General features: G+C 41.0%; 1 protein-coding gene across 2 annotated transcripts; it reads right to left on the bottom strand.

Annotated features, from left to right (window-relative positions):
* Positions 1-1,506: 1,506 nt before the first annotated feature.
* On the bottom strand, positions 1,507-10,931 carry scn3b (sodium channel, voltage-gated, type III, beta). 2 transcript variants are annotated; one of them, XM_044016569.1, is made up of 6 exons: positions 10,224-10,931; positions 8,255-8,427; positions 7,933-8,161; positions 5,525-5,663; positions 2,863-2,946; positions 1,507-2,297 (listed from the first exon to the last, which is right to left on the bottom strand). In XM_044016569.1, exons 1-5 carry the CDS (start codon positions 10,276-10,278, stop codon positions 2,883-2,885), a joined length of 660 nt encoding a protein of 219 aa, XP_043872504.1. In that variant the 5' UTR covers positions 10,279-10,931; the 3' UTR covers positions 1,507-2,297; positions 2,863-2,882. The 2 variants fall into 2 exon arrangements, with proteins under 2 accessions (XP_043872504.1, XP_043872505.1); XM_044016570.1 differs by lacking the exon at positions 2,863-2,946.
* Between the last annotated feature and the right edge of the window lie 350 nt (positions 10,932-11,281).

Genomic DNA, 11,281 nt, shown 5'->3' with positions numbered 1-11,281 from the left:
TGGGATCAATACATCTCTACAATTAAATATCTGGATTTATTGCAAGACGTCACAGTTTTAAAATAAGACGTCCTACTACGCATCAACCAAATAAACCATGTATTTTTCCCAGCGTGAGATTTTCAAAGGGACAGACAAAAGCAGCCTGCTATTTACATTTTCAATTTACATGTCAACATTTGATGGTATAGCATGCTTTACACTAGGGGGAGACAGAGACCCTTCATTGATGGCAGCTTTTCTCAACAGATTAATGATTAAAGATCATATTTTATGATGACAGTATGCAAATGTGATGCAAATCTTCCGAGTTATTCTTGGGCGACAACTCGAGGCGGCATCACACGAAATGACAACTGGATGGTGGAGGAAATCCTGTGTGTGCAGATTGCTTTGTTTATTGTGATAATGAATCCTTTTCTGTCGGGAGTGATACTTAATTTGATTAGCCGCTTCCATTACAGAGCCAAGAAAATTGTGGTCGTGTTCACATCTTGTCTGAGTTCCTGCTTGATAGGAATTAAAATTCCCCCCAAAGCATCAAGGCAGTTGGGGCCTGATGGTGTAATTGAATTGTAGTTTAGAGAAATGTGGGCCATATTACTGGGTTGCATCCTTGGGGAAGAACTTGTTACAACCGTGTGGGAGAGACAGAGAGACAAGGAGAGGGAGAGAGGTGGTGGTGGCGGCGCCATTGCATTTCAAAGCTATAATGTCGTATTGTTGCAGAGTTTATGGGATGTGTTGCACAATCAATAACCAATTTATGTGAGCTTGATGGATGGATAGAAGGTGCACGTTTTACGTTACCTTTTTTTTTTGCCATTCAGACAAGATACCTGACCCTGTTGGCTTGTGCAGCCATTTCTTTTGTTCTGGAAAAGTCTATCAAGCCTCTTCAATTCCCCTTAGAGCGAAGCATGTTGGACGTCAGGTGGCTTATCTATGTTGTGCATAGTTAGTAATCAAATGCTCTACCTTTTTGTCTCAACTACTGCTCAGTAATGTCTTGACGAGGCAGTCTGCCTTGTAACATGCATGCCTGGGTTGCTATGACAACAGCTGCTGCTATATCTGTCACTGCTGTGGGTCATGCCTAGCTAAAAGAGCAACATACATCACCTCCTCTCTAACTGCCAGTCTTTGTCACATCTTCTCTCCTGCTCCATTTTGCTTTTTGCTGTCCAGATTTATCTTGCACAACCTTTCTGGAGCAGCTCTCTCACTGCAGCCTGGTCAACAGCGCTGCGCCACAGCTCTGAGCTTACATCAAAAGTCTTCTACTTTGCAGTATAAATGAGGGGCTGGCCAGATGAGAGGTGTTCATTGTGTTTGATTTAGAGCCCACTCCTTTCCTTTCAAAAGTACCAGATGATGATAAAAATAGGGCAGAAACAGCTAAAGGTCAGGATTCAATTTTCTTCCGACATCGTGATAAATATCTGAATGGGGGCTCATCTCGCTGCTGTGCAATCACACTGAAATGAGGAGAGCGTTGACATGGACTGCGGAATGCACTGTGTTTAATAGTTCAAAAAGCAGCTCGCTCACACAGGAAAGGGTCAACTGTGTACGACAAACAACAGTCACAATTTGTACACATAATAGAATCTTCTACTATAGAAAATAGGCACGTGTTTACTCTCAATAGCAATGTTACTGTAGAACACCAGCAACTGTGTAGGCCTACTTCTGTATGTACCAAGGCTTAGCCAACTGAACGTCCTTTGATGTTAGTGCTGCACATGGATCAAAGATTTGCACAAAAGAGACTATAGGAGAGACTTCTAGATGAATTTAGTTGAAATAGTGTGACTTGACACGGTTTTACATATATATGCATTACATTGATGCAAAAAAAGAAAAAGAAATGCACATCCGTACAGTATAAAGCTATGTATTCAATTTCCTTTCCAAGACATTGGCGTGTACAAATAAAGCTGTGACCCAAAATCTCAGTAAGTAAGTGTAACAAATACACCACGTGACGTATGGGTTTTGTTTGTTTGTTTTGTCTTTTCATAAACGTGTAAGACACTTACACAGAAGCCAAAAGAAGCATGACCTTTTTTTCTTTCTAAAACCTGATGATTTTGTTAAAGTATTTGATTTGACGATGAGAGAAAAAGGAGCACTTGGACATTTCTGAGCGGCTCCTCAAATGACACAGTGGATACACGGGGTGGTCAACTGGCAGGATTCCCAAGGCTACCTTCACAGAGGCATACATTAGGTGGCAGAATCTGTTCCTGGTTTCCATCACATGACGCTGAAGCTCCATTGTGATTGGTCAGAACCTGTGGAAGAGCAAGAGAACAAACCCACTCTTATTCCAAATGAAATAATTTGTATGCGAAACGGCTAGTCTCATATCTATAATCTGACTCACAACGGATTATAAAAAAAACTTCACGATTCTTACTTCCTATACATAAAAATGGCACATTCTAGACTGCAATTACTATTCTCACTTTGTGGAGCAGTGCTGAGACTGTCTCGATTGTATGTAACACATTTTGTCGTGCTCATATTAAATTGTTGAAGTTACACCATTGATCTTGTCTTTCTTGCACATTGTGTAAGTAAAAATCTGCCTTTAAGACAAATTAAACTGCATTATACACATTGTTCTTGGCAAATTCTCAATAGGAAGAGAGATTATCTACTACATGGATAGTGAGAACTGGAAAATGGCAGGAATGAAAGCCCCATGAAGGGAAGGGGCAAGAGGAGAGAGAGATGGGGTGATGAAGCAACAAGACCAGAAGGACAGAGCTGGAAAATGTACGACCACTAAAGGTACAAACGATGAGTTGAGAGAGATGGATTCACAGGCTGGGATCAGCATCACATGTAAAATACCGTGTCACTGAAAACCACTTTTAGTCGGTAACAGGAGCAGCTGCATTGTCTTTCTGCTCAGAGGGAATGGCTAGGTAGTCTGTCCTGCAGGCAAATTGGTAGAAAAAAGAGAGAGGAGCATCTATGAAGTGATTTTAGGGTCCCCTCTATCTCCATTTACCACATTTTAGTGTTGACTAATTCTAACAGTCTGTAACAGCAAAAGTATAACTAACAGTATACAGTGCTACATTACTGAAAGTCTGTTCTGGACTTTGAGCATAAACATTTACACCCTAATCATGAAATTAAGCAAAAAGGGGATTCATTCTTCAAACTTAAAATATCACTGTACTAAAAAGCAAATGGTACAGGCTGCACACAAGGATACGAAACATGATACGAAATCGCAGCACCTTCACTAAATATGCAATAACGTCAGTGGAGCTGCAACGAGTCTGTGCAGAAGAAGCAAATATCTTTATGGAGAAAGGAGCTTTTGGACACAGTCAGCGAGTTTCAAACCTGGCCTCATTTCCATATCTTTGACAAATCATCAAATAGCTGCTACACTTCATCTTTGCCCACAGTAACACAACTTACACCTAATGTATCACAAAATGTTCTAAATGTGGTGCATATTCGTGGAGTCCAGGGAGCCGAGACGCCGACGACGAAACAGCCTCTTTGAGTGGGTGAAGCTTCCCACTAATGTGTTGTCAAAGAGGTCAATAATGACCGTGCGGCCATAAGCCATTAAATCTTTCAGTCGTGGAAACGGGTGAAGCTTACATCTTTGTACACACTCAATGATTTAACGCTCAACTCTGTGGTTTGCATTTATACTGCATACTTTTAAACAGCAGGAGGATGATCGAATGCTTGCTTTCAAAATGATGAAAACTCCTTATTTTTACTACCAAATAATAGTTTGTTGTGGAGCTTTTTGCTCCCTCAGTACACAACATTAGAAAGAGAAACATCTTACTGACGGATTACAGGATATCTTCAGATTATTCTGTCATCCTATATTGTGTGCAACCTACTGTATCATTTCACTTCTGAATGCTGAAGTATTACAAATGCCTCATAGGGAAGTTGTGTTTCACGCGCCGCAACAGGAGGACTTGGAAGAAGGATTAATTGTCTACAAAACCATAATAACCTGACCAGCACATATGCAGCGTGTTATCTGTGATAGTTCTGCTCGGGACATAAATTGCACGTTCAAAAAAAACGTCATGATGGATCAGCATCGGCAACTCCGGGGAGGTCCGGAGGGAGCTGACTGTACAGGTGCATCTGGGGTCTTTGTCAGCACCGGCGAGGTGACGCAAAGCGTCTTGTTTCTAATGGAGCAGCAAATCCACAACACATGTAAGAAGGTTGCATAGAAAAAAAAAACAATAGTCAGCAGTGCTTGGAATTATAGCACTGTCAGGCAGAGTATTATTACAGTTGGGATATAAACTGATAAAATGGAGACTCAATTACCTCTCTGTCTGTCTGTCTGACTCTTTGAATTTGCCCCCTCCTCTCGATCTCACTCTCGCCAAAAATGTTTCTGACACTTCATATTGCTATTATATTTGTACATTCAAGCATACACAAGAAACACTTTCAGTTATACAGTCACAGAGTCAGGCAGGTGTTCTTTTAAGGACTGGAATTGACTGCCTAAACAAAGCATAATCCCAAACCATAGCACAATTCTAATCTTGGACTGCCTCATTAGGACCAGGTTTCGGTCCCAATGAGGACTAGAAGGTCAGAGAAGGTCAGAAAAGGTCCTAAAGAGGAAACAAATACACACCAACAGGCTCACACAACTATCCCTTTAAAGTGTAAACTAAACCACCTCATCTGCAGCTAACTCTGCCCAGTGTCTGATTTTTGAAAAAATTCCAAGAAGTGGGCTGAGACCTGAGTGACGTTGGGAGGAAGCGAGTGGAGCAGTGAGGGGGCATGGTCTGACAGTGAAATCTGACAGTCGTCTAACTAGGTGTTCCATGCTGTGGAGAGAGACACAGGAGACAGAGAAACAGCTCCTGCATTTAAAAAAATGGGTAGGAGTCTGGGACAGTGAGCCTCGCACTGATTAGACAGGAGAGTGAAAAAAAAAAAAGTGACACGAGCATGGACTGAAATGGCCAAATTTTAACGCAGGGGCTGGTGAGCTGATTCATTAAAACATGTATAATTTCAATATTTTACACTAAACTGTGAAGACTTGCACCTAGGTCAACTCATATCATTACTAGATAAGCAAATACACTGGTTTTCACCTGAAAAAGTGGTATAGTTACACTTTACGGACTCTCATTGACTTCCATTCTTAAAAACAGCTTTACCAAAACCTTATCCCTAACCTTAACTATTACTAGCTAATGCCTGACCTTAAACCTTAACCTTATAACAACTCAAATTTTAGCCCTTAACTCAATCAGTTCCGTCTCCATGGAAGGCGAGGTCACAGGACAAAGTACACACACAAGCACACAAACACACATTCTTCGCAGTGTTTTAGAGAAACGATAAAGTTTGTTTAGATATGAATCTGGATGTGCTTACAAAAGGTTTGTTTTCTGAACACAATGTTTCAATTAACCGTTTGTTGTCACTCTCACCCCGACTCGCACTTATCTGGGACTGAATCAGTATGTCAATATGCTTGTATACTTACGCGGTGTCCTGAGTCTGCTCATCAGACTTGGAGATCTTCCTGTAGCAGTAGACCATTTCTACCAGCAACCAGAAGGTCAAGAACACCAGCAGCACATACATCATGATCTCAGAGTAGAGTGCCGTGGCGTCTCGACTGGCTGTGGAGCAAAAACAGCAAGGGACATGTATTATTCAGTGTGCGTTCTTCCTCTTAACGCTCTTTAATGTTGTTGACTAGAGCAGGGGGGAATTATGTATTCATGGGTTCATGTTTGTGTATGCTAAGCTTGTTCATCTATGTGCAACAATTCTATCCACAATCCCCTGAGTTGTAACAGAGTAAACAATGTCTCTATTCAATTTTTTACTGAATAAAAAGTCTAACTCAGTTTTTAACTATGCAGCTCAAGTTAAAATAACGCCATGTTTTCTGATGAGCCCCCAGTTTCGTAGATGCACCTAAAAAAACATGATGCATAAACTGTTTTGCATACAGAGTATTTTGACCATTGTGTTGTAACAAAAGTTGAGCCTAGTAAGTGAAAGGTACCGTGTGGAGTTTCTCGTACACAAACAAACAAAGGTTATGTTTACAGTCAGTGTTTCTTTCCAAAATACATTGGACTGCATATGTATCAGAGTTGGACAACTCTGATACATATCAACTCTGCATGTATCAGAGTTGATAGTCATTACTTTTGCTCTGATACATTTACTGTGTTGCTGTGCTAATGCAAAAACAACAATAAATCAATCAATAAACAAACAATAGTATGTTAACTGCAACACCATGCTCTTGTACACATGTTTATTCTTCTATGTAAAAAAAAAAGTCATATCTCTACAGTGCTACTAACAGTCAAAACTCCACAATGTACCTTTAATTATGAGGTAGTATACGGATATGCAAGGTAACAGTGGTTCTCAGGGAAAAGCATTTGAATTCAGGTTATGGTAGATCATCAAATCATAAGGCATACGTTTGTGGTGTAGATACACGTGTGAGGTGAGGGGTCATTTCACACAAAGGAGAAACGCGTTTTCGCATGGGGACAGGGGACTGTTGATTGTCGGGAGAGTCGTAGTAGTTGTTGATATCAGGGAACAAAAACAATTTTAAGATACTTATGAGAAAATTGAAAATGAATATGACCAAATATAGCAATTTCCTATTTATGAGCCACTGTGAACCGCTGTACCTCTGAGTGTGTACCAAATTCCAGAGAGCCGGCTGACCAGACACTTGACAGCTTTTTGATTCTGCAGTCTCTACAAATAGAGCCTATTAGTGTAATATAATCGCTAAGATGGGAAAGGAAAGATGTTTTGTCTTGGCCAAATCCATTTCACTACTATAGGCAACATTACCGTAACATGATTCCCAAGCTATAATGTACAACATACTGGCTCTAGTAGGCTTTGTGAAATTTGATACCACTGTTGTATGAAATGTGAAGTAGAGGCTTTCAAATATGAAATACAAAAAAAAATCAAACAGTATTTTTTTTTTTTATAAAGTTGTACGTGGAAGGAAAATCACATCTAAAATAGCACATCTTTCGTTCAATACCAAACAAACCCTTGGATATAACAATCCTAACTTGATATGCCTCTGATGGTGAACTAAATACCATGTGCAAGCAGATGTTAAGTTAAAGAAATGGGTTGTTGTCGACTTGTTCCAAATATACATGTTGTATATTCGACTGAGGTGAAAATGATACATTCAGCAAGCCAAGCATTCAGGAAGCAGAATACATTACCCCGTTTAATAGATAGCAAAGTAGCTGGTTTGAATTTACCCCTTCACTGACAACAGAAGAAGCTTTGATGGGCAATAAGGCAGACAAAACAAAACACACAATTATTCCCTCTTCATCGCGGTCACAAAGAGAGAGAGAGGAGAGGGAAAGTGTTCTTGTTAGTGGCAGACTGCCGTCACACAGATGCATCACTTGGAGAAAACTGTGAGTCAGAAATATATAATAAAATGCAAAATCCACTTAAGGCGTCCTAATGCTTCACGCCACATCACAGGAGAGGCATGTACAGCATGAGGGGAACAGAAGGTACACAGGAGTCAACAGTGTACAGACTAGTGCTTCTACCATACAGGACTGTAATTTTGGCTGTGTACTGTATATCTTTCCAGTCTATACTAAGTGCAGCTGTACCATAATTATCACCATCTTTAACATAGTAGCTGGGCCCTTCTGTGATAAAATATGCAATTAAACCATGAAATGAGCACTTACATCATCCTAAACCTGAACAACAAACACACTAATGCTGGATAAATGCAGCTTTAGTCTAGGAATATTTCTGCTAAACTGATTTATGTCATCACAGTCACTGTGTTTGGCTACAGATAAAAAGACAATAAAGCAGGGTAAGAGTGGGGGAAAAGTGGAAAACAGTTAGTCACACCTTTCTCTTTCACCTTCAGCGTGATGTTCTTCACGACGACCACGGAGGGCGTGAAGAACTTAAACTCAAACTCGCGGTACACTTGGCATTCATAGACACCACTGTCATTTAAGGTCACGTTACGGATTTGAATGGAGACATCTTGCAAATCCTGACTCCCATTCCAGGTCAGACGGTCCTTAAACGGTCCATCCAGCTCTACTGGTGTGTCATTTTCATACAAGAATATCTGAGGAAAGAGGAAAAGCAAGCAAAATGTGTATAAATTATTATAAACACAGTACAATATACAAACGCATCAATTAATGTAAAAGCCACTCACAGGAGTTTTGGGGACGTCCCTGTCATTATTTGGCATGTAAAACCAATCCACCCTCGTCTTTACTTTGACCTCCTCCCTCCTCAAACAGGAGATGCAGGTCAACAGCATGGGTCTGCCCACGACTGCTTTGCTCTCCGATGGAGCATTGACACATACTGGCCGGCTCAGGTGGACTAGAGGAGCAAGAAAATGTAGCGCATAATTAGCTCAAGCAAAATACCAAGTTCAAGTTGAAATACCTCAATTTGTTCCTTCAAATAGATGTTTGTCCACAATATCTGCAGAATATTGCAAGAGTAGATTACTAGAATAAATAACTACAGAGTTTAAGGTTAGTGGGGATCATTATTTTGGGTCTCAAAAGTAGTCCAATCACAAAGCAGCATGCCACTTTCAGTTGTTGATCAGTAACTACATTCTCAAAATGGAGCAGCAGCTTTCCTTTCTGTGTTTTCCAGAGAGGTCGTTACAAAGCATCCATCCATCTTCTACAGCTTCACCCTCCATATGAGGGGGCGCTGTGCCAATCTCAGCTGACATAGGGCGATCATTGATGATGATGTAGCTTAAATTCATATCTACATGTATGTGTTTAACTGTGTGCAGGTGCATGATCGCCGACAGCAGTGTCAGTCTTTATTTCAGCACTGACAACATAAACCCACACTACTGTAATAAATATGTCCCAGTATTACTTATCGAGGCCATCAGCTCCTGCACTCTGTGCATTAAATAAAATACTGAACCAGATGCAAAACTGTTTAAAAAAAGGGGGATAAACTGAATTATACAGCTTAGTGAGCACTCAAGAGACTTTGAGTCACAATACTGATAACAAATCAAGCACTAATGATGGCCTCCGCCCATTAGTATCAACGAGCAGTGTGTGGGATACATGGAAGGAGGGAGAGTCGGTGCAGAAAGTGTAGTGGATTAGTGTGGGAGGAGAACAGCAAAGTATTGTGGGAAAGCAGGAAGGGTGGTGGATGGATTGATTGAAATATACTGTAAATGCATTACATGACAGAATGATAAGAGGACAGACAGAGAAGGGGATTATAAACACAAGGATTGATTTCTTGGAAGTGGGGCAGAAACTAGCCACGCGCATGTCTTTGACGTCTTTGTGTGACTGTTGTAAAGCTGGGTCCACAGCTCTTATATAATAAGCCACAGTGGCCCAAGGCAGATGGTGACAGCATCAGTTCCACCCCATTTTCTTTTTTTCTTTTTTTACTCCTTTACAGGCCACTCATACAGAAGAGGAAGATGACAGAGAAACAGGGAGGCAGAGAGAGACAGCCAGGGAGGAAACAAGATTAAGGAAAATCAAAGAGACCAAAAAAACACTTAACTTCTGTCTAGCTATTTCACTTAAATGCTGACAAAGTTACTCCAAGTAAGAGTCTAGGGTCAGAGGATGTATCATCATGTATAGATCGTAAAGTCCACAGCAGGAAATAGTGATTTGTGAATTTGGTCTAGACAAACAAAAACAACCTGATTTTATTTTGATTTGACCACACTGAGTGATGCAGAGATAAGTGGTATCACACTGTCCTTAAACTTACCAATTAGAAGATTCACTACCTATAAACAAGATACATGATTATTTATCTGTGCTTGTAGGGTCGACCTTAAAGAGTTTAAAAAGTGTGAATTTTGACAATTAACACAATACGTTATCATAGTTTAAGAGCTTTGTTTCTGAGTTAATGTTGAAGAAAACACTTCATTATGGTTTTAAATCTCTTAATAGACATATCATAGAGGCAAAAGGCATCATAACAATATACACTTTGTGTCTCAAAGTTTTTGCACAGAGCATTAACATAATATATCAAACCTTTTTATGAAAATGATATTATGTGGTGTATACTGTTAGTGAATTGCCCAGTAGTAGTGTAGGCCTCGTAACAGTGAGATAAAGCATGCAACATTCCCACTCAAACTAACACATCATACTTACCAACAAAAAGCAATAGTGCCAGACTGTGCAGGTGGACTCTGCTTTGAGTTACCATATTAAGGCTTCTGTGCAGCTGCTAGTGGACAGTGTTCTCCTGCTGCCTTTCAATGAAAACTTGAAGTTTTCCTTCCAGGAGGCCGCGCTTGAGACGGCTAATAACTTCAGGACCACGGACAGAGGCAGAGGAGCGCGCAGGTAACTTTCCTCCTCCTCGTTAGAAAAAAATCAAACACAGCTGTGCGCGGTACACTTTCAAACTACAAAATGGACACACAGTGAAATGGTTGTAGCTGCTTTGCAAAACATCAGATTCCAGGCGTCTACGAACCCGCTAGCTCGCAAGTCGTCATCGAGCAGGAAATAATCAACTTCATTTTTGCCTCCGCTCGGTGAAATAAACAAGTTGGTGATGTGTGGCAGGCAGGCGGGCGGGCAGGGAGGCAGCCACCGCGGTGATGCAACACTTCCCTCACCCACAAACGCTGTCAATTAGTTCAGGTTCAGCCAGAAACCACAACAGAGAGAGAGGGAGAGAGTGGGAGGAGGCGGCGAAGAGGAGGAACCTGTGGATTCACACAAGCCGATTCACTCACTTACTGAAGCGAAAGCTGGAGTCCTGATCACACTTTAAAAGCAAAAAACAACAATGCGAATACTCCCCCTTATGTCCCCGCTCAAAGAATAGCACTATTGATTCTCTGAGGTCTGTTTCTGCCCATTAAGGATGACTGATGACATCCTGCAGCCGCGGGTCCCTGCCTTTGTTTTTCAGCCGTCACATGAGCAGAGCGTTGATACGCATGCGTGGGTCACTCCCTCCCACCGACGCTACAGTGTGCACGACACACATTATTGTCATTCTGGTAGGCCAGTAGTGACTAACTCATGTCATACATATATGATATGATTTAGCCTGTCTGCACGTGCTGTGCTTCAGACTGCAGGGGCTGATGAGCCAAGCATTTTATAATCACATGTACAGATTAAAAGGGACAGTGTAGACTGAACAACATTTCAATTTAAGCCTAAAATGTGTACCAGAGTTACAAGTTGAGCTA

The sequence above is a fragment of the Solea senegalensis genome, unplaced genomic scaffold (assembly GCF_019176455.1).
Source record: "Solea senegalensis isolate Sse05_10M unplaced genomic scaffold, IFAPA_SoseM_1 scf7180000014654, whole genome shotgun sequence".
Lineage (NCBI taxonomy): Eukaryota > Metazoa > Chordata > Actinopteri > Pleuronectiformes > Soleidae > Solea > Solea senegalensis.
This window is presented reverse-complemented; position numbering and strand designations above follow the sequence as displayed.

What these genes read in the sequence shown, in the direction of transcription:
- scn3b (XM_044016569.1), bottom strand. Translation starts at nt 10,278, where the DNA reads ATGGTAACTCAAAGCAGAGTCCACCTGCACAGTCTGGCACTATTGCTT. An exon ending in GGCACTATTGCTTTTTGTTG is followed by an intron (nt 8,428 to 10,223) that starts GTAAGTATGATG and finishes TTGCTCCTCTAG; the next exon opens with TCCACCTGAGCCGGCCAGTA. An exon ending in GAGCAGACTCAGGACACCGC is followed by an intron (nt 2,947 to 5,524) that starts GTAAGTATACAA and finishes ATTTGCCTGCAG; the next exon opens with GACAGACTACCTAGCCATTC.